The 26,436-nt window shown below is 45.3% G+C and overlaps 1 protein-coding gene across 4 annotated transcripts in view; it reads left to right on the plus strand.

Annotated features, from left to right (window-relative positions):
- The window catches only part of ptpn13 (protein tyrosine phosphatase non-receptor type 13), a 178,994-nt gene that overhangs the window by 56,284 nt on the left and 96,274 nt on the right, over positions 1–26,436 (plus strand). For all 4 annotated transcript variants that reach the window (XM_052458562.1, XM_052458564.1, XM_052458563.1 and 1 more), the window contains exon 7: positions 9,446–10,039. In XM_052458562.1, the coding sequence (XP_052314522.1) occupies positions 9,446–10,039 (594 nt within the window). The remainder of the gene's footprint in view (positions 1–9,445; positions 10,040–26,436) is intronic.

Consider the following 26,436-nt stretch of genomic DNA (forward strand, 5'->3'; position numbering starts at 1 on the left):
CTGTACAGAAACCCAGCCTAAAACCCCAAACAGCAAGCAATGCAGGTGTAGAAGCACAGTAGCTAGGAAAAACTCCCTAGAAAGGCCAAAACCTAGGAAGAAACTTAGAGAGGAACCAGGTTATGAGGGGTGTCCAGTCCTCTTCTGGCTGTGCCGGGTGGAGATTATAACAGAACATGGCCAAGATGTTGATAAATGACCAGCATAGTGATAAATGACCAGCAAATGATCATAAATGACCAGCATGGTCAAATAATAGTAATCACAGTGAACAGGTCAGGGTTCCATAGCTGCAGGCAGAACAGTTGAAACTGGAGCAGCAGCATGCCAGGTTGTCCTGGGGCATGGTTGTCCTGGGGCTCAGGTCCTCCGGGAGAGAGGGAGAGAATTAGAGAGCATACTTAAATTCACACAGGACACCGGATAAGACAGAAGTACTCCAGATATAACAAACTGACCCTAGCCCCCCCGACACAAACTACTGCAATATAAATACTGGAGGCTGAGACAGGAGGTGTCAGACACTGTGGTCCCATCCGAAGGTACCCCCGGACAGGGCCAAACAGGCAGGATATAACCCCACTTTGCCTACACAAGGGGGGTGCCAATCCAGACAGGAAGACCACGTCAGTGACTCAACCCACTCAAGTGACGCACCCCTCCTAGGGACGGCATGGAAGAGCACCAGTAAGCCAAAGCATTATGTTTTGGGCAAATCCAACAACTCATCACTCTTCATATTATCATGCATGTTGGTGGCTGCATGATGTTATGGGTATGCTTGTCGTTGGCAAGGACTAGGGATTTTATTAGATTTTTTTTTTAGGATGAAACTGAATGGAGCTAAGCACAGGCAGAATCAGAGGTTAAACCTGGTTTAGTCTGCTTTTCAACAGACGCTGGGAAACAAATGCACCTTTCAGCAGGACAATAACCTCAAATTCATGGTCAAAAATACACTGGAGTTGCTTACTAAGATGACGTTGAATGTCCCTGAGTGGCATAGTTAGTTTTGACTTAATTCATCTTGAAAATCGATGGCAAAACTTGAAAATGGCGTCTAGCAATGATCAATAACCAACTTGACACAGAGGTTGAAGAATTGAAATATTTGTACAATCCAAAGCTTTTAAACTCACAGAAAGCATTGACGGGTGTGAATACTAATGGCAATTAGACTTATGTAGTTCATTTTCAAATACATTTGCCAAAATTACTAAGAACATGTTTTCACTTTGTCATTGTCTTGTGTGCAGTAGAAGGGTGAGGAAAATAAATAAATGTTGTTGAATTCGGGGTGTGTAACAATGGTGTGGGAAAAAGTCGAGGGGTGTGAACGCTTTCTGAAGGAACTGTACGTACATGCTTACGGTTGGCCTACAGTCGATTCACCTGGCTGAATATAGACTGAGTATATACCTGATGGATGAATATCTGATCTAATGACTTTCTGAGTCATGTCAGTGTTGCTGCTGTTACTGGGAGGAAGTGATTCACAATTTCAACAGAGAGACAGACCGTGGTCCGGTTCTAACAGGCCTGGTCTCCTCTAGCTGATGGAAGAAAGAAAAAAATCCCTGGGGGTGTTACAGTAGGCGGGCTGAACATAACACTAACAATAGAGACCCTGGTAGGCTGGCATAGACAAGTTGGGACAGTGAACTGAACACTAGTTTTAGTTCACAGATCCTCCTTTTAATGGGTGGCGGTGCATTACCAGTGTCCTAATGTTGACTGACTCCCACACTTCCTGAACCATGGCCAAGAGGGCGGTGCTCAGAAGACAAGTCAGTGGTGAGAGGAAATGAACAGCCTTGAAATGTGCTGGAAGTTAGCTAATCGAATTGGTGTGTTTACAATAGAAAGTATCAAGTGTACATGTGTAGTTTTTTAAGTATAATCCAAGGGTTTGAAGTGTTAATTAAGGTATGAAGATCCAGGGGCTTTCTGTGTTACCCCCTTTTTTAGATTCAACTCCTTCAGTCCTCAGGTCATCAGACTTTTTATTGATACTTTAAAGATGCCTACTTCCTTTCGATGAAAAAGAAATGGGAGGGGAGAGGAGGCTTATGTAACCATGGCATGGTATTGATTATAGTTCCTAAGCTGTTCTGGGTTCAATAGTAATTTAAAATACTTTAGCTGGACTTGATTGAGCACGCCTGGCACAATGGAACCAATATAAAAGTCTCAAAAGACAACCTCCTCCCACCTGGCATTACAGGCAGGCATAGAAGAAGATGCAGTAGAATAGGATAGAATACAGTATATACATGTGCGATGAGTAATGCAAAAATATGCAAACATTATTAAAGTGACTAGTGTTCCGTTTATGTGGCCAGTGATTTCAATTGTATATATATATTCCACCAGCCTCTGTGCTAGTGATGGCTATGTAACAGTCTGATGGCCTTGAGCTGGTTTTTCAGTCTCTCGGTCCCAGCTTTGATGCACCTTTACTGACCTCGCCTTCTGGATGATAGCGGGGTGAACAAGCAGTGGCTCGGGTGGTTGTTGTCCTTGATGATCTTTTTGGCCTTCCTGTGACATTGGGTGCTGTAGGTGTCCTGGAGGGCAGGTAGTTTGCCCCCCGTGATGCATTTGGCAGACCGCAACAACAACTGGAGAGCCCTGCGGTTGCGGGCGGTGCAGTTGCCGTACCAGGCAGAGATACAGCCCGACAGGACGCTCTCAATTGTGCATGTGTGAAAGTTTTAGGTGCCAAGCCAAATTTCTCCACTACTGCGTTGGTGTACCATTTTCAGTGTCATTGACGTGTACGCCAAGGAACTTAACTTTCCACCTTCTCCACTGCGGTCCCGTTGATGGGGGGGTGTTGCTCCCTCTGCTGTTTCCTGAAGTCTACGATCAGTTGTTTTTGTTAACGTTAAGTGTGAGGTATTTTCCTGGCACCACACTCCCAGGGCCCACACCACCTCCCTGTAGGCTGTCTCATTATTGTTGGTAATCAGGCCTACTACTGTAGTGCCGTCTGCAAACTTGATTGAGTTGGAGGCATGTGTGGCCACGCAGTCATATGGGTGAACATCACTTGTCTTTCTTTCTGCAGATGTGACATGTCGGTGGTTAGTGTTGATGGTGACTGTGGAGAAAATGCTGTCATTGCTTTGTTTTTCATGCTGGGCGACGTGATTGTTTTCATTCTGCTTTAGTACCACAGCGCTGACTGTGCAGTGCAGCTTACCCATGCCCACCACCACTAATAGTTCTAGATAAACCTCCTGGAAACAATTCTCTGAATGTTGCAACTAAGAATGAAAGGCCAATGGACCCTCAAAACAAATGTTCTATTTCCTGTTTAAAAATAAATAAATAAATAAATAAATAAAATCAATCTTGTCCTGGTCTGTCTGTCTCCATAGCAACAAGTGTTCCTGGAAAAGTTTCTGTCTGCCCCATAGCGAGTGTTCCTGGAAAAAAAATGATTCTGTCTTTGATGTTCTGTTTTACTGTAGAGATGGAGCCATATGCTTTGTAGATTAAAGCAAGGCACTACATGTTTTATAGGCCTGAGTCCCCTCCCCCTCTCTCCAACATTAGCTACTCCGTCTCTCTCGTTCTTCAGTCGGAAGAGGTCCCAGTTTCTCAACTCCTTATGGTTGTCACAGCATTGGCAAGACAACACAGATCTGACACCAATCTAGTTATACACTATATACAGTGCCTTCGGAAAGTATACAGACCCATTTACTTTGTCCACATTTTCCACATTTTAAGTTGCAGCCTTATTCTAAAATTGATTAAATACCCCATAATGACAAAGCAAAAACATGTTCTTAGAAGTTTTTGCAAATGTATTACAATTTTTTTTTTTTTTTACTATTATTTTATATAAGTATTCAGACCCTTTACTCAGTACTTTGTTGAAGGACCTTTTGCAGCAATTACAGTTGAGTCTTTTTGGGTATGACCCTACAAGCTTGGCACACCTGTATTTGGGGAGTTTCTCATATTATTCTCTGCAGATCCTCTCAAGCTCTTGTCAGGTTGGATGAGGAGCATCGCTGCACAGCTATTTTCAGGTCTCTCCAGAGATGTTCGATCGGGTTTAAGTCCGGGCTCTGGCGGGGCCACTCGAGAACATTCAAAGACTTGTCCCGAAGGCACTCCTGTGTTGTCTTGGCTGTGTGCTTAGGGTTATTGTCCTGTTTGAAGGTGAACCTTCACCCCCATCTGAGGTCCTGAGCATTCTGGAGCAGGTTTTCATCAAGCATCTCTCTGTACTTTGTTCTGTTCATCTTTCCCTCGATCCTGACTAGTCCCCCAGTTCCTGCTGCTGAATAACATCCCCACAGCATGATGCTGCCACCACCATGCTTCACTGTAGGGATGGTGCCTGATTTCCTCTGTGTGTAATCCTTGGCATTCAGGCCAAAGAGTTCAATCTTGGTTTTGTCAAACCAGACAATCTTGTTTCTCATGGTCAGAGTCCTTTAGGTGCCTTTTGGCAACTCCAAGTGGGCTGTCATGCCTTTTACTGAGGAGTGGCTTCCATCTGGCCACTCTACCATAAAGGCCTGATTTGGTGGAGTGCAGCAGAGATTGTTGTCCTTCTGAAAGTTTCTCCCATCTCCACAGAGGAACTCTGAAGCTCTGTCAGATTGACCATTGGGTTCTTGGTCACCTCCTTGACCAAGGCTCTTCTCCCCCGATTGCTCAGTTTGGCTAGGCGGCCAGCTCTGAGTCTTCGTGGTTCCAAACTTCTTCCATTTAAGAATGATGGAGGCCGCTGTGTTGTTGGGTATGCTGAATACTTTTTTTTTGGTGCCCTTTCCCAGATCTGTGCCTCGACACGATCCTGTCTGAGCTCTAAGGACAATTCCTTTGACCTCAAGGCTCAGATTTTGTACAGACATGCACTGTCAACTGCGGGACCTTATAGACAGGTGTATGCCTTTCCAAGTCATGTCCAATCAATTGAATTTTCCACAGGTGGACTCCAATGAAGTAGAAACATCTCAAGGTTGATCAATGGAAGCAGGATGCACCTGAGCTCAAATTTGAGTCTCATAGCAAAGTGTCTGAATACTTGTGTAAATAAGACATTTCTGTTTTGTTTTTGTATTATGTTTGCAGACTTTTATAAAAAATAGTTTTTGCTTTGTTATTATGGGGTATTGTGTGTAGATTGCTGATGGAAAATATTTATTAAATCTATTGTAGAATAAGTCTGTAATGTAACAACATGCGTACAATTGAGCACACAGCCATACAGTCTCCATAGACAAACATTGGCAGTAGAATGGCCTTACTGAAGAGCTCAGTGACTTTCAACGTGGCACCGTCATAGGGTGCCATCTTTCCAACAAGTCAGTTCATCAAATGTATGTCCTGCTAGAGCTGCTACGGTCAATTAACTGCAAGTGCTGTTAGTGAAGTGAAACGTCTAGGAGCGTCAACAGCTCAGCCGTGAAGTGGTAGGCCACACAAGCGCTACGCTGAAGCACAAAGCGTGCAAAAAATCGCCTCTCCACGGTTGCACTCACTACCGAATTCCAAACTGCCTCTGGAAGCAACATCAGCACAGTAACTGTTAGTCGAGAGCTTCATGAAATGTGTTTCCATGGCCGAGCAGCCACACACAAGCCACAAGTGTAACTCTGGAACAGTGAAAACATGTTCTCTGGAGTGATGAATCCTGCTGTTATGATATCGTTTAGGACCTTGAGCGTGGCTGAGGTGCACCCATGACCAGCTCTGAGACCAGATTGCATAGCGGAGAAGGTACGGTGAGATTCGAAATGGTCGGTATTCTGTTTGGTAACTTGGTTTTCAAAAACCTTAGAAAGCAGGGTAGAATAGATATAGGTCTGTAGCAGTTTGGGTCTAGTTTCTCCCGCTTCGAAAAGGGGGATGACCACGGCAGCTTTCCAATCTATGGGAATCTTAGACAATACGAAACAGGTTGAAACAGGCTAGTGATAGGGGTCGTGACAATTTCGGCAGATAATTTTAGAAAGAGGGTCCAGATTGCCTAGCCCAGCTGATTTGTAGGGATCCAGATTTTTCAGCTCTTTCAGATCATCAGTTATCTGGATTTGGGTGAAGGAGAAGTGGGGAAGCTTGGGCAAGTTGCTGTGGGGACTGCTGTTGACCGGGGTAGGCAGGTGGAAAGCATGGTCAGCCGTAGAAAAATGCTTATTGAAATTCCCAATTATTGTGGATTTATCGGTAGTGACAGTGTTTCCTAGCCTCAGTGCAGTGGGCAGCTGGGAGGAGGTGCTCGTATTCTCCATGGACTTTAGTGTCCCAGAACTGTTTTGAGTACAGGATGCAAATTTCTGTTAGGAAAGCTAAGGCTAGCTTTTTCAAACTGCCTGTGTATATTGGTTCCTAACTTCCCTGAAAAGTTGCATATCACGGGGGCTATTCGATGCTAATGCAGAATGCCACGGCATGTTTTTGTGCTGCTATATCTATTCCTGGTTCTACATTTTTTGAATGGAGCATGCTTATTTAAGATGGTGAGGAAGGCACTTTTAAAGAATAACCAGGCATCCTCTACTGACGGGTTGAGGTCAAGGTCATTCCAGGATACCCCGGCCAGGTCGATTAGAAAGGCCTGTTCGCTGAAGTGTTTTAGGGAGCGTTTGACAGTGATGAGGGGTGGTCGTTTGACTGCAGACCCATTACGGATGCAGGCAATGAGGCAGTGATCGCTGAGATCTTGAGGTGTATTTGGAGGGTGAGTTAGTTGGGAAGATATCTATGAGGGTGCACGTATTCACGGATTTGGGGTTGTACCTGGTAGGTTCATAGATAATTTGTGTGAGATTGAGGGCATCAAGCTTAGATTGTAGGATGGCCGGGGTGTTAAGCATGTCCCAGTTTAGGTCACCTAGCAGCACGAGCTCTGAAGATAGATGGGGGGGCAATCAGTTCACATATGGGGTCCAGGGCACAGCTGGGGGCAGAGGGTGGTCTATAGCAAGTGGCAACAGTGAGACTTGTTTTTGGAAAGGTGAATTTTTAGAAATAGAAGCTCCAATTGTTTTGGTACAGACTTGGATAGTAAGATGGAACTCTGCAGGCGATCTAGTAGATTGCAACACCGCCCCCTTTGGCAGTTCTATCTTGGCGGGAAATTGTATAGTTTGTGATGGAAATTTCAAGGTTTTTGGTGGTTTTCCTAAGCCAGGATTCAGACACTGCTAAGACATCCGGGTTGGCAGAATGTGCTAAAGCAGTGAATGAAGCAAACTTAGGGAGTAGTCTTCTGTTAACATGCATGAAACCAAGGCTTTTACGGTTACAGAAGTCAATGTAACAGTACAACTTTTACGTCTGTCCCCTCGCCCATACCCGGGCGCGAACCAGGGACCTTCTGCACACAACGACAACAGTCACCCTCGAAGCATCGTTACCCATCGCTCCACAAAAGCCGCGGCCCTTGCAGAGCAAGGGGAATTACTACTTCAAGGTCTCAGAGCAAGTGACGTAACCGATTGAAACGCTATTTAGCGCACACCGCTAACTAAGCTAGCCGTTTCACATCCGTTACATCAACAAATGATAGCACCTGGGGAGTAGGAGTGGAGCTAGGCACTGCAGGACCTGGATTAACCTCTACATCACCAGAGGAACAGAGAAGTAGGATAAGGGTATGGCTATAAGATCTGGCTGTCTAGCACGTTTGGGACAGAGGGTGCAGTTTTCTGGGCACGATCGCATAGATTCAAGGCATAATGTACAGACAAAGGTATGGTAGGAAGAGAGTACATTGGAGGTAAACCTAGGCATTGAGTAATGATGAGAGAGATCTAGTCTCGAGAGACATTTAAACCAGGTGATGTCATCGCATATGTGGGAGGTGGAACAACATGGTTGGTTAAGGGATATTGAGCAGGGCTAGAGGCTCAACAGTGAAATAAGACCGTAATCACTAATCAGGACAGTAATGGACAGGGCATATTGATATTAGGGAGAGGCATGCGTAGCCAAGTGATCGTATGGGTCCAGTGGGTGGTTGTGCTGGCTGGGGACACTGCGATTCAGACAGTTAGCAGGCCGGGGCTAGCAGTTAGCAGGCCGGGGCTAGCAGTTAGCAGGCCGGGGCTAGCAGTTAGCAGGCCGGGGCTAGCAAGCTAGCAGTTAGCAGACCTGGGCTAGCAAGCTAGCAGTTAGCAGACCTGGGCTAGCAAGCTAGCAGTTAGCAGACCTGGGCTAGCAAGGGCCTTAGATGGACGTCGCGATGGAAGAATGTCTGTTTTTGCCTCCTCGTGCGGTGACGTCGATAGACCGGTCGTGGAATTAGAGTTCCAAGTAGCAGAGGGGTCCAAGTCCAATTGGCAAAATGGGTATAGTGGTCCAAGAAACTGGCTGAAGGATCAGCGAACAGTCCAATATGCTCTAGACAGCAGGCCACGGTTAGCAGAATGGGCCTTCAAGGGACGTCACGCCTGAGGGGCCTGTCGGTATTCCAGTCGTGAAGGATCGGCGGGGTTCCGTGCCCCGTACCGGCAGTAGAAGGGGTCCGGATATTGTAGCCGAGGAGTGGGCTTCAGGAGTAGCCCAGGAGCCCTAGCCGGGAGATGGGTTGGGTCTAGCATAGCTCCAGGCTAGTTGGGGTTAGCGCCGGGACGAAAACGTTAGCCAGGAGTAGTCAACCAGGGTTGCGGTTAGCTAACTGTGATGATCCAGATGAAAAGGTTCAGAGTTTGCGGGAGGAATCTGGGGATATGGAGAAAAAAATAGGTCCGGTATGTTCAGGTTTCAAACTCGTTGTACGAACTTTCCGAGCTAAAGGTTAGCTGATGACCGCTAGCAGTGGTTAGCTGACTGATAGCTAGTAGCTAGATAGCTTCAGTTGAGGTATTCCAGTTCGGCGGTAAATAGAAATACTTTAGGAAAAAAAACACTCCACGTTTGGTGAGGCGGGTTGCAGGAAACTATTTTGAAGTTGAGGTTTAGGAAAAATATTAAAAATAATGTGAAGAAAAAGATATACATAGGACAAGACAAGACAAAGACGTCTGACTGCTACGCCATCTTGGATATCCGAAGAATCTGATTTGAATCTGATTTGTATGTAGTTCTGTCCTTGAGCTGTTCTTGTCTATTGACGTTCTGTATTATTTCATGTTTTATGTGGACCCCAGGCAGAGTAGCTGCCGCTTTTGCAACAGCTAATGGGGATCCTAATACACCCCCCCGACCTCACTAAAGCTTGTGGCTGAATGTCCTCGCAGCAGTGTTCCAACACCTAGTGGAAAGCCTTCCCAGAAGAGTTTGAGGCGGTTACAGCAGCAAAAGGGGGACCAACTCCATATTAATACCAATCATTTGGAATTAGATTTTTGACAAAGCGGTGTCCACATACTTTTGGTCATGTAGTGTAACACAACCTGTGGTACACTTTCTCATTAGTCCCTTTACAGTATGTTATTTCCCTGTTGTCTGATCTACCTTCTGTCTTTCCCCTCAGGGAGGAGTGCAGCCCCGAGGGTACTGGAGCGTTACAAGGCTCGTAGTCAGGAGCAGGCATCTCTGAACCGTGGCCTGAGTCGCTCCATGGGTTCCCTCCCCATCCAGGACCTCCTGAGAGGTGAGGGGGCCCTGCCTGGTCCCTACCCACCATCGGACTACCATCCTGGGTCAGAGTCCTCCGCAGACCTGGCCCTCTACCTCGAGCCCCAGCAGAGAGGCAGGCCGGTAGAGCTGGACAGGAGGTCCCTGCCCTATAGAGGAGACTCGACAGCCCAACACAAGAAGAACTGGGCGTCTTCTGTAGACCTGGCCCACATAGACCCGGATATGCTCCGCTTTGGAGCCCTTGAGGATGCCAGGCGGGGTAGCAGTGCCCTCAGTACCCGCTCAGGGGGAAGGCACAAGTCAGCCTCCCGGGTGAACCGGGATCGAGACGGGGAGAACCGCTACTCAGACTTTGGTGGTATGGAGACGCCCAGGACGAAGGCCCACCCCCACTCACCCCTGTCGGTCAGCTCAGCTCTGACCTCAGCCTATGACCGGATCAAAGAGAAGCAGAGGAAGCTGCAGGTGCTCCGCCAGGCCATGGATGGTGAGACCTTTTTTTCCCCCCTGGTTTTAATGGTAGGATAAGGAAGTAGATGAAGAGATTCAAATGTCAGGGGCACAGAGAGGAGAATGACTGAGACAGTGCTTGGACCACTATCTCAGGGTGTATGTGTGGTCTGGAGTCCGCAGCACTACCATGTAGACCAGACTCCTCCGTGGACCTGCTGCTATGCAATTGATAACTAGTCGTCTATCAGCTGTTGAGACGTTTAGAAAGGTGAAAAATGTGAGAGATGACGTTACCAGAGCAGAGAGGCTGACTGGTTAGTGAGATGGCCGGGATGTGGGAAGCTGTGTTGGTCCAGGTGCATTCCAAATGGCATCCTATTCGCTGTAGTGAAGTCATTTTTACCCCAGCTCTATGGACCCTGGTCAAAGTAGTACACTATAAAGGGAATAGGGTACTGTTTGCACCCAGAGTGCATGAGACAGAGTGGCTGTGGTTTCCAAATGCCTGCTTTTTAATAAGAGACAGGATAATTCTAGCCCTTTTAACCCTCTCTCACTTATAGCCAAGTCTGCCTCTCTCTCCAGCTCTTCTCTGTCTGTCCGTCTGTGTGTGTGACACACTGGTGCATGTTTGACACTGCTTGCGTGCTGCAACCAGCCATGACAGCCGTATTCCACTTGCCATGGCTCTTATTTAATTTCTGAGAAGTGTTACTGATATGAAGTCACATGGGACATTAATGTTTATGTCCTTCTCTAATGCAGCGGTGTCTGGTGGCCATATGGAGGCTTTAGGGCTGGATGGAGGGAGGGACGGATGAACGAGCTCCTATAATAAACCTCAGGCCTTCCTATCCGGCCTGCCTGCCCCTCCTCGGTTGCATCCCAATTGGCATCATATTCCCTTTTAAGTGCACTACTTTTGACCAGGCCCCATACTACTCTGGTCAAAAGTAGTGCACTTTGTATGTAATAGGGTCCCAATTGGGATGGCAGCTTGCTCTGTTTCTTTTCTCCTTCCTCTGTGGTTGTTTAAATGATGGCACAGCAGCGGTTAATGCTCTCTGGTTACCTCCATGTACATGGAGCCTTAATCTGTGACTTGCTCCTCCGGCTGCAGTGTACCAGCCTCCTCCTTTCCATCCTCCCATCTCCTCTTAAACCTTTCTCACCCCTTACCAACATATGGTGCCTTAAACTGTGGCTTGTTCCTCCGGCTGCAGTTCCACACCACCCTTCTCTTTCCTCCTCCTTCAACACCCTCTCCTCCTCCATCACCCTTCTCTTTCTTCCTTCCTCCTCATCACCCTTCTTTCTTCCTCCTCCCTCTCCCATCCACCACCCTTCTCTTTCCTCCTCCTCCCTCTCCCATCCACCACCCTTCTCTTTCCTCCTCCTCCCTCTCCCATCCACCACCCTTCTCTTTCCTCCCCATCCACCACCCTTCTCTTTCCTCCTCCTCCCTCTCCCCTCCACCACCCTTCTCTTTCCTCCTCCTCCCTCTCCCCTCCACCACCCTTCTCTTTCTTTCTTCCTCCCTCCTCCACCACTCTTCTCTTTCCTCCTCCTCCCTCTCCCCTCCACCACTCTTCTCTTTCCTCCTCCTCCACCACTCTTCTCTTTCCTCCTCCTCCACCACCCTTTTCTTTCCTCCTCCTCCACCACCCTTCTCTTTCCTCCTCCTCCCTCTCCCCTCCACCACCCTTCTCTTTCCTTCTCTTTCCTCCTCCTCCACCACTTCTCTTTCCTCCTTCCTCTCCCCTCCACCACCCTTCTCTTTCCTCCTCCCTCCTCCACCACTCTTCTCTTTCCTCCTCCTCCCTCTCTCCTCCACCACTCTTCTCTTTCCTCTACCCCCCCCTCCACTTCAGGGCCAAGGTGCTTCAATCAGGACTATAGTTTCCTAACCTCCATGATTAGTAATTGGAGTCATGTGTAGCGGATGAGGGGAAATACAAAAGTTATTGGACTTTCCGGTGCTTGGCAGCGGGTCATGTGGCTCTCGAATAGGCTGGGCTGGGTTCTGTAATGGGCGGAGCTGAGCCGTGATTGGCTGGATCGGGCTCTGGAATGAGCTGGGATAGGATTTGCTGGGCTTAAGATATGATAGGATGGGCAGGGCTCCAGGATGTGATTGGCTAGACTGGGCTAGGATAGGATGGGCTGAGCTCCCGAATGGGTTGGAGAATGAGGTGGAGGGGCCTAACTAAACTAATTACCACAGTTTTTCTAAATAGGGTTTTTCTGCTTGTTGACTTCAAAAGTTGTCAGCTGTCGCAAGACTTAGGTTAAGTCAGAAGGGAGGGCTTTTAACAAGGTGACGGTTGCTAGGCAATACTTTGGCTCAGAATAATTGTTGGGAATGCAGAAGCAGTAGCTGTTGAATCTAGTAGCTCTTGTATGTACAAGTCCATCAAATATTTTCCCTCTGGATACAACTAACCAACCATGCAGTAAATGTGAGATACTATGAAACGGTGGTCAAGCCATGTATTCAGGAACATGTCTCAACCTATGGTGGGATGCAACACAACTTCAGATGATGTGAAATAGGGTCTGCTACAGTACATGTGAATATGAAAAAATCTATACATAAAAATAGGCATAAATAACATTATGGGAACTACTTTGTGCACATTCATGTCTAAAAAATCACTTTCTGACCACTTCTACAATGGGCAAATATAACATGTTTCATTCAAATCAAAAAGGGGTGCTGTCAAAGTGATTGAAATCAAATGGTTTACCCAAAGTCCTCTTGTGTTGTCACTTACTCGCCTTGCAGTGTGACCGAGCATGTGTTTGATTCACAGACCAAGGTGACATGGTCCTCTAATGTGATCAGATCCATAGGCTCAAATCTGTGTCAGAGATACCTGGGTTCAGGAGAAGAAACTGGGGCAAACAGCAGCTGCTGAGGTTTGCTTTGCTGAGAATATTTATCTAATTTTGGTAAGGGGTAAAACTCCCTGAAAAAAATGGGAAAATCTGGAAAATGAACGCTTCTGTCACCAAAAATGTTTCTTTCTTTGTATCACCGTAAAAAATGTTTCTTTGTATCATGTTTTGCACCGTAAAAAAACTTCTAGTAAGCTATCATTATCCAGTTAAATGTTCTAGTGAGAGGGAGGCTCTTTCTAGTAAGCTATCATTATCCAGTTAGTTAGCATATGTTCTAGTGGGAGGGAGGCTCTTCTGTTCCAGTTATATCCTGTGCTTTTACACCTGCATTGTTTGCTGTTTGTCTCAGGGGTTTTAGGCTGGGTTTCTGTAAGCACTTTGAGATATCAGTTCTAGATGTGAGGGAGGGCATTATCCAGTTATGTTCTAGTGGGAGGGAGGCTCTTCTCCTTAAGCTATCATTATCCAGTTGTTCTAAAGGGAGGCTCTTCTCCTAGTAAGCTATCATTATCCAGTTAGCATATGTTCTAGTGGAGGGAGGCTCTTCTCCTAGTAAGCTAGCATTATCCAGTTAGCATATGTTCCAGTGGGAGGGAGGCTCTTCTCCTAGTAAGCTAGCATTATCCAGTTAGCATATGTTCTAGTGGGAGGGAGGCTCTTCTCCTAGTAAGCTAGCATTATCCAGTTAGCATATGTTCTAGTGGGAGGGAGGCTCTTATCCTAGTAAGCTATCATTATCCAGTTAGCATATGTTGAAATCAAATTTGTTTTGTCACACACACATGGTTAGCAGATGTTAATGCGAGTGTAGAGAAATGCTTGTGCTTCTTGTTCCGACAATGCAGTATTATCGAACAGTTCCCCAACAACTATCTAATATACACACACATCTAAAAGGGGTGAACGAGAATATGTATATATAAATATATGGATGAGCGATGGCAGTGTGCATAGGCAAGGTGCAATAGATGGTATAAAATACAGTATATACATATATGAGTAATGTAAGATATGTACATAATTAAAGTGACTAGTGAGAGGGAGGTTCTTCTCCTAGTAAGCTATCATTATCCAGTTAGCAAATGGTCTAGTGGGAGGGAGGCTCTTCTCCTAGTAAGCCATCATTATCCAGTTAGCATATATTCTAGTGGGAGGGAGGCTCTTCTGCTTCCTCCTTGGAGCCACCAGACTGTAAATAATCTGAGTTGTCCTCTCTTCCTCTCTGTATGAACATAGCTGAAGGCCATAGCTTCTATGCTGTCACACATTCAACAGCAAGGACTTTCTTCAGAGCTTGTTTTCCAACTCACCTAAGGCCCTATTCCCACTAGGAGATATGAAGGAGAGTCTAAGGAGCGGGGTGGTGAGAGAGAATTCGACTTTGCAAGTCACAACAAAAAGGCAAGGATGTCATGTGAATTGAAATGTGAAATTCTTTGTCTGCAGCTCAAATTTGACCAGTAGCCACTAGCCTGTAAGCACAAACTGTTCAAAAATGACAAACAACTCGAAGGGTTCCGGTGGCATGCGGTGGCATGCGTTGAAACGTGTGGCCTTATCGTGGTTTTCTTTTGAAATTTGACCAGTAGCCACTAGCCTGTAAGCACAAACTGTTCAAAAATGACAAACAACTCTGGCCTTAACTTGCAATTAAAACTGGTAAATTAATCACTCCCATTGCTCACTTTTTGAAAGTATATGCCTATTCAATTAAAGTGGAAAGTCTGTAGAAGGCAGCCAATGAGACAGAGGTACAACTCCATGACCTGGAAACAGCGTGAGCTAAGTTAGAGGGGGGAAATCAATCTCTTAATAGAGAAAATAGAATCACCTTAAGTTATTCACTTAAATTCAATGTGCGAATAATAGGACTTGAAGCTGCCGTGGAAACGGGCAACACGACTTCTGTTATGAGCAATCTTTTCTATGAACTGGTTAGGCAGGAGAAGCTGGGTCCCATGATGTTAATTAACACGGGTCCTCTCCGGAATGGGTCTTGCTGTATGATGGTACGAATCCACAGAAGTCAAAGGACAAACTGTTTGCCTTGCAGCGGAATCGGGGAGGGCTCTGACCTAATGTGGAGAAGAGGATCAGCACCTAACCAGACCTGAGTGCTGACTGCTAAAACAGAGGGAAACCTACTATGAAGTGAGATCCAAGCTATGTAGGCTAAATCTGAGATATGGCTTCATCCACCTGGCAAAACTCTTCTTCACCTTCCAGAATACAACACACACGTTCTCTTCTGCCAAAGTAGCTCAAGACGTCTTTGAGAATATTATTAATTATATATTATTAATAACATATATATTTTTTAACAATGGCAATGCTAGCTATTCTCTCCTGGAATTTGAAAGGCCTTAATAATCCTATTAAACCTTCCAGTTGTCTTGATATCCTAGCAAGAAACCATGTTTATATAGCCATGTTCCAAGAAACACAGCTGCTTCAAAAGGACACACATTGCATAAAGAACCATTTGTACAAACTGGCTGCTTTTTCATCAACCCCAAACAAAACTAAGTGTATTCATAATGATACATAAGAAACTCAATCGCCATCTTGGGTAAAGGCGAAAACCAAGAAGGGAGAATCACTTCCCTTAATGTATCCAAAATGGAAAGAAAATGACCTTTTTATTCATGTGTGTGTGTGCTCCAAATTCATATTATCCTAGTTGTTTTTCCTCTGAACAGCATATCATTAGCATGAACTTAATTCCATTTGGTTATTGTTACCGACAGGAATGTCATTTTGGACATGCGAGATCAATCCACACACAACCAAGACTCCAGCGTATACTGCCCATTGAGCAACCGACATGAATGTCATTTTGGACATGCGAGATCAATCCACACACAACCAAGACTCCAGCGTATACTGCCCATTGAGCAACCGACATGAATGTCATTTTGGACATGCGAGATCAATCACATCATCCTAAAGCACAGGTGTACACTTTCTACTCAAACAGGCATAAGTCATTCTCACAAATTGAATTCAAACTATCTACACAATCTATTTTAGTTTCATTTCAGTACCTTCTGGAAGTATTTAGAGCCCTTGACTTTTTCCATATTTTGTTAGTTTACAGCCTTATTCTAAAGTCTACACAAAATATCCCCCAAAATGTTGCTAATTTTATAAAACAAAAGCACTGAAATAAATGTATGTAATTATTCAGACCCTTTACTCTTTACTCAGTACTTTGTTTGGCAGCAATTACAGCCTCAAGTATTCTTGGGTATGACGCTACAAGCTTGGTACACCTGTATTTGGGGAGTTTCTCACATTCTTCTCTGCAGATCCTCTCAAGCTCTGTCAGGTTGGATGGGGAGCGTTGCTCCACAGCTATTTTCAGATCTCTCCAGAGATGTTTGATCGGTTTTAAGCCTGTGCTCTGGTGGGGCCACTCAAGGACATTCAGAGACTTGTCCTGAAACCACTGTTGGAAGGTGACCCTTTGCCCCAGTCTAAGGTCCGGAGCTCTCTGGAGTAGGTTTTCATCAGAGATCTCTCTGTACTTTACTCTCTTCATTTTTGCCTCAATCCTAGCTAGTCTCCCAGTGACTGCTGCTGAAGAACACCCCCACAGCATGATGCTGCCACCACCATGCTTCACCATAGGGATGGTGCCAGGTTTCCTCTAGATATTACGCTTAGCATTCAGGCCAAATAGTTGAATCTTGATTTCATCAGACCTGAGTTTGTAGGTTTCTTTTAGCAAACTCCATTCTGGCTGTCGAGACCTTTTTAATGAAGAGTGGCTTCTGTCTGGCCACTCTACCATAAAGGCCTGATTGGTGGAGTGCTGCGGAGATGGTTGTCCTTCTGGATGGTTCTCCCATCTCCACAGAGGAACTCTAGACCGTTGTCAGAGTGACTGTCGGGTTCTTGGTACCCTCCCTGACCAAGGCCCTTCTCCCCCGATTGCCCTGTTTGGCTGGGTGGCCAGATTCTTGGTGGTTCCAAACTTCTTCCATTTAAGATGGAGGAAACTGTGTTCTTGGACTTTCAATGCTGCAGTCATTTTTTGTTACCCTTCCCCAGATATGTGCCTCGACACAATCATGTCCCGGCGCTCTACGGACAATTCCTTTGACCTCATGGGTTTTGCTTATATAGATCTTATAAAGACAGGCGGGACCTTTATATACAGGTGTGCCTTTCCAAATCATATCCAATCAATTGAATCTACCATAGGTGGACTCGAAGTTGTAGAAACATCTCAAGGATGATCAATGGAAACAAGATGCACCTGAGCTCAATTTTTAGAGTCTCATAGCAAAGGGTCTGAATACATATGTAAATGTGGTATTTCATTTTTCAAAATTTGTAATACATTTGCAAAAATGTCTAAACCTATTTTGGCTTTGCCATTATGGGGTATTGTGTGCAAATGATTTTATTTGTATTTAATATATTTTAGAGTAAGGCTGTAACGTAACAAAATGTGGAAAAATTAAAGGGGTCTGAATAGTTTTCGAAGGCACTGTATGAGCTTGTCTGACCATGCTTACTGCTGCCAACTTCAAATCTTAGAATGTACTAAAATCCACAAGATGGCGTTTCAATTTTTCATTACTACAAAATCCTACAGTCCTCTCATCCTGGGATTTACAGTATTACCGGCTTAGTACACAAGGGGTCGCCAAAAAACGTAAAAATACCCATTGGGCGTCTACCAGAATGCTAACAAAATTAGCACTTTGTAGAGAATTTCTATTGAGGTTGCTAGCTAAATATGCTAACGAGCTCAAAGGAAAATAAACAAATTGCAAAGACAGGCAATAATCCAGCTTATAAAGGTTTACATATACATACCGAATTTAATTTTTGGTGAGTTTGGACATATACAAGCAAACGTGAACATTTTGTGGATGAGCGATATTGTGAACGTTTTGACCCATGCTTGTCTGAAGGAAGAACAGTACAGGCTCTGGAGCAGTATGTGTACACACTGTCTGTGTGGAGTCTGGAGTTGCTAGTGAAACGGGCCTGCCTGCCCGGAAGGAGATGGGGGAGGAGCAGACGGTCTGAGAACGAAGAGAAAAAAAACTCTGGGAAATTATCCAAAGAATTCCTCCAAAGAGCTTTGACTTCTCAAACATGGCAGAAAGCTAACACAATGTGATGCCCCGTCACCTTATTATACTGAACAAAAATACATATGCAACATGTAAAATGTTGGTCCCATGTTTCATGAGCTGAAAGAAAAGATTCCAGAAATGTTCTATATGCACATTAAGCTTTCCCCTCAAATGCTGTGCACAAATTTGTTTACATCCCTGTTAGTGAGCATTTCTCCTTTGCCAAGATAATCCTGCCACCTGACAGGTGTGGCTTATCATGCAGCTGATTAAACGGCATGATTATTACACAGGTGCACCTTGTGCTGGGGACAATTTAAAGGCCATTCTAAAATGTTCAGTTTTTCACAACACAATGCCACAGAAGTCTCAAGTTTTGAGGGAGTGTCCAATTAGCATGCTGACTGCAGGAATGTCCACCAGAACTGTTACCAGAGAATTTAATATTAATTTCAATACCATAAGCCACCTCCAATGTCGTTTTAGAGAATTTGGCAGTACGTCCAACTGGCCTCAAAACCACAGACCACGTGTAAATGCCAGGATATCCACGTCCGGCTTCTTTTACCTTCGGGATCATCTGAGACAGCCACCCGGACAGCTGATGACACTGTGGGTTTGCACAACCAAAGAACTTCTGCACAAACTGTCAGAAATCATCTGAGAAGCTCATCTGCGTGCCCGTCATCCTCACCAGGGTCTTGACCTGACTGCAGTTTTGGTGTCGTAACTGACTTCAGTGGGCAAATGCTCATCTTCGATGGCCACTGACACACTGGAGAAGTGTGCTCTTCATGGATGAATCCCGGTTTCAACTGTACCGGGCAGATGGCAGACATCGTGTATGGTTTCGTGGTTTGCCCACGTCAACGTTGTGAACAGAGTGCCCCATGGTGGTGTGGTTAAGGTATGGGCAGGCATAACAAACGGACAACAAACATTAATTGCATTTTATCGATAACAATTTGAATGCACAGAGATACTGTGATGAGCTCCTAAGGCCCATTGCCTTGCCATTCAGCCTGCTGCCATCACGTTTCATCATAATGCACAGCCCCATGTCGCAAGGATCTGTACACAATTCTGGGAAGTAGAAAATGTCCCAGTTCTTCCATGGCCTGCATACTCACCAGACATGTCACCCATTGAGCATGTTTGGGATGCTCTGGATTGACGTGTATGACGGTGTGTTCCAGTTACTGCTAATATCCAGCAACTACACACAGCCATTGAAGAGCAGTGGGACAACATTCCACAGGACACAATCAACAGTCTGATCTACTCTATGCAAAGGAGATGTCGTGCTGCATGAGGCAAATGGTCACACCAGATACTGACTGGTTTTCTGATCCACGCCCCTACCTTTTTTCAAGGTGTCTGTGACCAACGGATGCATATCTGTATTCCCGGTCATGTGAAATCCGTAGATTTAGGGCCTAATGAATTTATTTCAATTGACAAATTGTCCTTTTATCAAATTTTATTGGTCGGATACACATTTGGCTGATGTTATTGTAGGTTAAGCAAAATGCTTGTGAATGATCTCATTAAAATCTTTTGGAATTGTTACAAGCTTTTGATCATATCTCCGGTCTGTCTTGGAACATATGGGAATTGGCTCCAGTTTCATTAATAAAATTAAAATGCCATATACCCTCAGCCATAACAGGCAATCTCTGCTCTGTTCAGAGTCACTAGAAGCAGCAGACAAGGCGATCTAATTTCAACTTCTATTTTATTATCCCTGGAACCCCGCACCCAGACAATTAGCCAATCAAAGGAAAAACTAATTTCCCTAAAATCCACTGATCTCTTCATCTCATATGAAGACACATTTGTCTATATATAGTAAAATATTATCTCAATCGCTTTGAATATCATAGATGCATGCTTCTTCATCTCAAGTTATAAAATTAATCTAACCAAATCCATTTTACTGCCTTTCAAGACCCTGATGGAGGACTCCATCTCTACTCATGGATTCACAATCGTTTCCCATTTTAAATGCTTGAGTAGATGTATTTCCTTCCTCAGATAAAACCATTGCCAGAAACTTTAACAGAAAGCTCAAATAAATTAAATCCGACCTCTTTAGATGGAATAATATCCCCGTTTTTTTAACCAGCAGATACCTATTGTAAAAATGTACACGTTGCCACGGCAGAATTTCTGTAGTTCAATGCTTCCCATGGTTTCCCCTTTTGGCAATTGGGGTAAAATTCCTAGTGTGGATTCAACAAGGTTAACGATCCCGGATAAAAAAATACTATGTGTGAAAGACGTAGAAGGTCTAGCACGTACCAAACTTTAATTGTATTTCCAGGCACTAGCATTTCGCCCCATCCTAAATTGGTTTAGCCATGATTCTTTAGCCCCCTGGCTGAGTAAAGAGAAATATGGTGTCTCCTATTGCCCTGGAAGAGGTGTATAATATTGTGTCTCCTATTGCCCTGGAAGAGGTGTTCTTCATTGATATGTCCCTTAATATAATATTGTGTCTCCTATTGCCCTGGAAGAGGTGTTCTTCATTGATATGTCCCTTAATATAATATGGTGTCTCCTATTGCCCTGGAAGAGGTGTATAATACGGTGTCTCCTACTGCCCTGGAAGAGGTGGTATTCACGGATACTGTATATTCCTTAGACAATGTAAACTACGCTTTGGTCCTATTAATGCTCACAATTTCTATTTGGCACCAAACTGCAAAACAATATAACTGGGAATCTAAATCCCATGCCCGTACTCCAATATTTCACAATAATGCCTTGCGATCTGGAGTGTGGCCTTTAGCATCTACCCCCAATGGTCCAAATAAGGAATCCATACGCTTGCCGATTGATGGACAGTAATGAAAACATCCCAAGATTTTAAAGATACATGCACATTACCGGGCAACTGTGGTTTTTCTGCAACAGGGACTGGGAGACTAGTCAGGATCAAGGAAAATATGTACCGAGTAAAGTACAGAGATCCTTGATGAAAACCTGCTCTAGAGCAATCGGGACAAGACTGGGGTGAAGGTTCACCTTTCAACAGGAGGACCCTAGGCACACAGCCAAGCGCATGCAGGAGTGGCTTCGGGACTAGTCTCTGAATGTCCTTGAATGGCCCAGCCAGAGCCCTGACTTGAACCTGTTCGAACGTCTCTGAAGAGACCAGCAGGGTCAGATATTAATCAGTGGTTGTAGAGGGTGCAACAGGTCAGCACCTCCGAAGTAAATGTTAGTTGGCTTTTCATAGACGACCATTCAGTTAGAGGGGGGGGGGTAGAACTTTGCTTCTAAACCATAGTGCACTACTGAATGACGAAACAATTCACAAGATTGTATGTGCAGACAAAGGGTGTATTTTCTCATCTGTAGGATACTCATTACGTTTTGGCTACAAGACAAAAGCTTTGAGTTGGTAATAGCATGTCTTCAATTGTGGCAAAAGCAATTTGCGACTGAATGTGGGTATAAGTAAATTCACTGCGATTTTAGCCATTTTATATGGAAGCCCATACCACCACCATTTAATGAAATGCATCATGATTAGCCACAGCTGCAGGTAGCCTACTGATGACAACCACAGCTGCAGGTAGCCTAGAGCAGCATACTGATAAGAACCACAGCTGCAGGTAGCCTACTGATAACAACCACAGGTAGCCTAGAGCAGCCTACTGATGACAACCACAGGTAGCCTAGAGCAGCCTACTGACGACAACCACAGGTAGCCTAGAGCAGCCTACTGACGACAACCACAGGTAGCCTAGAGCAGCCTACTGATAACAACCACAGGTAGCCGAGAGCAGCCTACTGATGACAACCACAGGTAGCCTAGAGACAGCCTACTGACGACAACCACAGGTAGCCTAGAGCAGCCTACTGACGACAACCACAGGTAGCCTAGAGCAGCCTACTGACGACAACCACAGGTAGCCTAGAGCAGCCTACTGATAACAACCACAGGTAGCCGAGAGCAGCCTACTGATGACAACCACAGGTAGCCGAGAGCAGCCTACTGATGACAACCACAGGTAGCCTAGAGCAGCCTACTGATGACAACCACAGGTAGCCTAGAGCAGCCTACTGATGACAACCACAGGTAGCCTAGAGCAGCCTACTGATGACAACCACAGGTAGCCTAGAGCAGCCTACTGATGACAACCACAGGTAGCCTAGAGCAGCCTACTGATGACAACCACAGGTAGCCTAGAGCAGCCTACTGATGACAACCACAGGTAGCCTAGAGCAGCCTACTGATGACAACCACAGGTAGCCTAGAGCAGCCTACTGATGATGACAACCACAGGTAGCCTAGAGCTGCCTACTGATGATGACAACCACAGGTAGCCTAGAGCTGCCTACTGATGATGACAACCACAGGTAGCCTAGAGCTGATGACAACCACAGGTAGCCTAGAGCAGCCTACTGATGACAACCACAGGTAGCCTAGAGCAGCCTACTGATGACAACCACAGGTAGCCTAGAGCAGCCTACTGATGACAACCACAGGTAGCCTAGAGCAGCCTACTGATGACAACCACAGGTAGCCTAGAGCAGCCTACTGATGACAACCACAGGTAGCCTAGAGCTGATGACAACCACAGGTAGCCTAGAGCAGCCTACTGATGACAACCACAGGTAGCCTAGAGCAGCCTACTGATGACAACCACAGGTAGCCTAGAGCAGCCTACTGATGACAACCACAGGTAGCCTAGAGCAGCCTACTGACGACAACCACAGGTAGCCTAGAGCAGCCTACCGATGACAACCTCAGGTGCAGGTAGCCTAGATCCAATCTGGTCCAGGGGAAAGCTCTGTATTTATAGCCTAAAATAGGCCAATTTCTGATAAAATGTGAATGGTCAAATTTGTTTTATATTCAAGCTTCAGGTGGTTAGGCTACCTACTTCTTTTTAATCCAAGATTGACTGGAATGAATCAATCAATGCAATAGTGATGAAATACTGAGTTTTTTTTTAAATTACAGATGCAAAGGCCTTCACGATGCAACCCTGCATACAGCCAGTTCAGCCCTGTTTTAGTTTTTGTCTAATCGCTGTTGTCTCTTTCTGTGTAAAGGGTTTGTTTTCATAGTCCCTAGGGCCAGGAGTTTTTTAAATTTATAAACCATATGATCAGTTTTAGAAAAGTAATCTGGTTCCATCAGCCCATATGAAATCGTAAAAAGAAAAAAAATATATATATATATTTTTAAATTTACAGCAGATGTATTACTACATTATTTATCTACAACCGCAGTTGGTTAGGTCAGCCTACTACCTCAACTCTGGGGCCCCAGGAAAACAACCCCCCCCCCCCTGCCCCGACCACCACTTTTGCTTCCATAGTTTTACGTGGCTCAGTGCAACCAGATGTGACTGCTACAATTTCAGAATGTAACAGGCTGTTACTGCAATTTCAGGTACAAACAGTGGAAAGTCAGCTGTTTTAAAAACATGGCTCTACTATTACCATTTATTCTGTAGCAATGTTGGCTTACTGAGACAATTCTGTTTACACCGCCGTGCTTCGGGGGGTGGGGAGGGGGGCAACTATCAGCGTGGGTATCGAGCACTACCTCTAGAGGTACTGGTTGAGACGTAGCGTGTCCGCTAGTTTACATTTGAGTAATATGTTTAGCAGACGGTATTTTTTAGGAAAGGTGTAGTTTGTGTGAAGAGGCTCTAAGAGTATTCAGAGTGTTGGATCAGTCTGGCTTGACTGACAGGCTTGAAAGGGAAATCAGGCAGTTATAATGAATGAAGTCACACCGTATATTTAAATCACTACTACTCTGATGGAAACACTGGAATCTTTTTGTGTCGATAAAATGTATGCCACAAATTGCAGTGGAATTTCCCTAGTGACTCAGATAAACATAGTGAGGCTTTCTCTCTCCCCTAGTGTGACTCAGATAAACATAGTGAGGCTTTCTCTCTCCCCTAGTGTGACTCAGATAAACATAGTGAGGCTTTCTCTCTCCCCTAGTGTGACTCAGATAAACATAGTGAGGCTTTCTCTCTCCCCTAGTGTGACTCAGATAAACACAGTGAGGCCTTTCCTTCTCTCTCCCTAGTGTGACTCAGATAAACACAGTGAGGCCTTTCCTTCTCTCTCCCCTAGTGTGACTCAGATAAACACAGTGAGGCCTTTCCTTCTCTCCCCTAGTGTGACTCAGATAAACATAGTGAGGCCTTTCCTTCTCTCTCCCCTAGTGTGACTCAGATAAACACAGTGAGGCCTTTCCCCTCTCTCCCCTAGTGTGACTCAGATAAACATAGTGGGGCTTTCTCTCTCCCCTAGTGTGACTCAGATAAACACAGTGAGGCTTTCTCTCTCCCCTAGTGTGACTCAGAAAAACATAGTGAGGCTTTCTCTCTCCCCTAGTGTGACTCAGATAAACATAGTGAGGCTTTCTCTCTCCCCTAGTGTGACTCAGATAAACATAGTGAGGCTTTCTCTCTCCCCTAGTGTGACTCAGATAAACATAGTGAGGCTTTCTCTCTCCCCTAGTGTGACTCAGATAAACATAGTGAGGCTTTCTCTCTCCCCTAGTGTGACTCAGATAAACACAGTGAGGCTTTCTCTCTCCCCTAGTGTGACTCAGATAAACATAGTGAGGCTTTCTCTCTCCCCTAGTGTGACTCAGATAAACATAGTGAGGCTTTCTCTCTCCCCTAGTGTGACTCAGATAAACATAGTGAGGCTTTCTCTCTCCCCTAGTGTGACTCAGATAAACATAGTGAGGCTTTCTCTCTCCCCTAGTGTGACTCAGATAAACATAGTGAGGCTTTCTCTCTCCCCTAGTGTGACTCAGATAAACACAGTGGGGCTTTCTCTCTCCCCTAGTGTGACTCAGATAAACACAGTGAGGCTTTCTCTCTCCCCTAGTGTGACTCAGATAAACATAGTGAGGCTTTCTCTCTCCCTAGTGTGACTCAGATAAACATAGTGGGGCTTTCTCTCTCCCTAGTGTGACTCAGATAAACATAGTGGGGCTTTCTCTCTCCCCTAGTGTGACTCAGATAAACATAGTGAGGCTTTCTCTCTCCCCTAGTGTGACTCAGATAAACATAGTGAGGCTTTCTCTCTCCCCTAGTGTGACTCAGATAAACATAGTGAGGCTAGTTGACTCAGATAAACACAGTCTCTCCCTAGTGTGACTCAGATAAACACAGTGAGGCTTTCTCTCTCCCCTAGTGTGACTCAGATAAACATAGTGAGGCTTTTCTCTCCCCTAGTGTGACTCAGATAAACACAGTGAGGCTTTCTCTCTCCCCTAGTGTGACTCAGATAAACATAGTGGGGCTTTCTCTCTCCCCTAGTGTGACTCAGATAAACACAGTGAGGCTTTCCTTCTCTCTCCCCTAGTGTGACTCAGATAAACATAGTGGGGCTTTTCTCTCTCCCCTAGTGTGACTCAGATAAACAGAGTGAGGCTTTCTCTCTCCCCTAGTGTGACTCAGATAAACACAGTGAGGCTTTCTCTCTCCCCTAGTGTGACTCAGATAAACACAGTGAGGCTTTCTCTCTCCCCTAGTGTGACTCAGATAAACATAGTGAGGCTTTCTCTCTCCCCTAGTGTGACTCAGATAAACACAGTGGGGCTTTCTCTCTCCCCTAGTGTGACTCAGATAAACATAGTGAGGCTTTCTCTCTCCCCTAGTGTGACTCAGATAAACACAGTGAGGCTTTCTCTCTCCCCTAGTGTGACTCAGATAAACATAGTGAGGCTTTCTCTCTCCCCTAGTGTGACTCAGATAAACATAGTGAGGCTTTCTCTCTCCCCTAGTGTGACTCAGATAAACACAGTGGGGCTTTCCTTCTCTCTCCCCTAGTGTGACTCAGATAAACATAGTGAGGCTTTCTCTCTCCCCTAGTGTGACTCAGATAAACACAGTGGGGCTTTCTCTCTCCCCTACTGTGACTCAGATAAACACAGTGAGGCTTTCTCTCTCCCCTAGTGTGACTCAGATAAACACAGTGAGGCTTTCTCTCTCCCCTAGTGTGACTCAGATAAACATAGTGAGGCTTTCTCTCTCCCCTAGTGTGACTCAGATAAACATAGTGAGGCTTTCTCTCTCCCCTAGTGTGACTCAGATAAACATAGTGAGGCTTTCTCTCTCCCCTAGTGTGACTCAGATAAACACAGTGGGGCTTTCTCTCTCCCCTAGTGTGACTCAGATAAACATAGTGAGGCTTTCTCTCTCCCCTAGTGTGACTCAGATAAACACAGTGAGGCTTTCTCTCTCCCCTAGTGTGACTCAGATAAACACAGTGAGGCTTTCTCTCTCCCCTAGTGTGACTCAGATAAACATAGTGAGGCTTTCTCTCTCCCCTAGTGTGACTCAGATAAACATAGTGAGGCTTCAGATAAACATAGTGAGGCTTTCTCTCCCCTAGTGTGACTCAGATAAACATAGTGAGGCTTTCTCTCTCCCTAGTGTGA

Source organism: Oncorhynchus keta, chromosome 12, assembly GCF_023373465.1.
Source record: "Oncorhynchus keta strain PuntledgeMale-10-30-2019 chromosome 12, Oket_V2, whole genome shotgun sequence".
Lineage (NCBI taxonomy): Eukaryota > Metazoa > Chordata > Actinopteri > Salmoniformes > Salmonidae > Oncorhynchus > Oncorhynchus keta.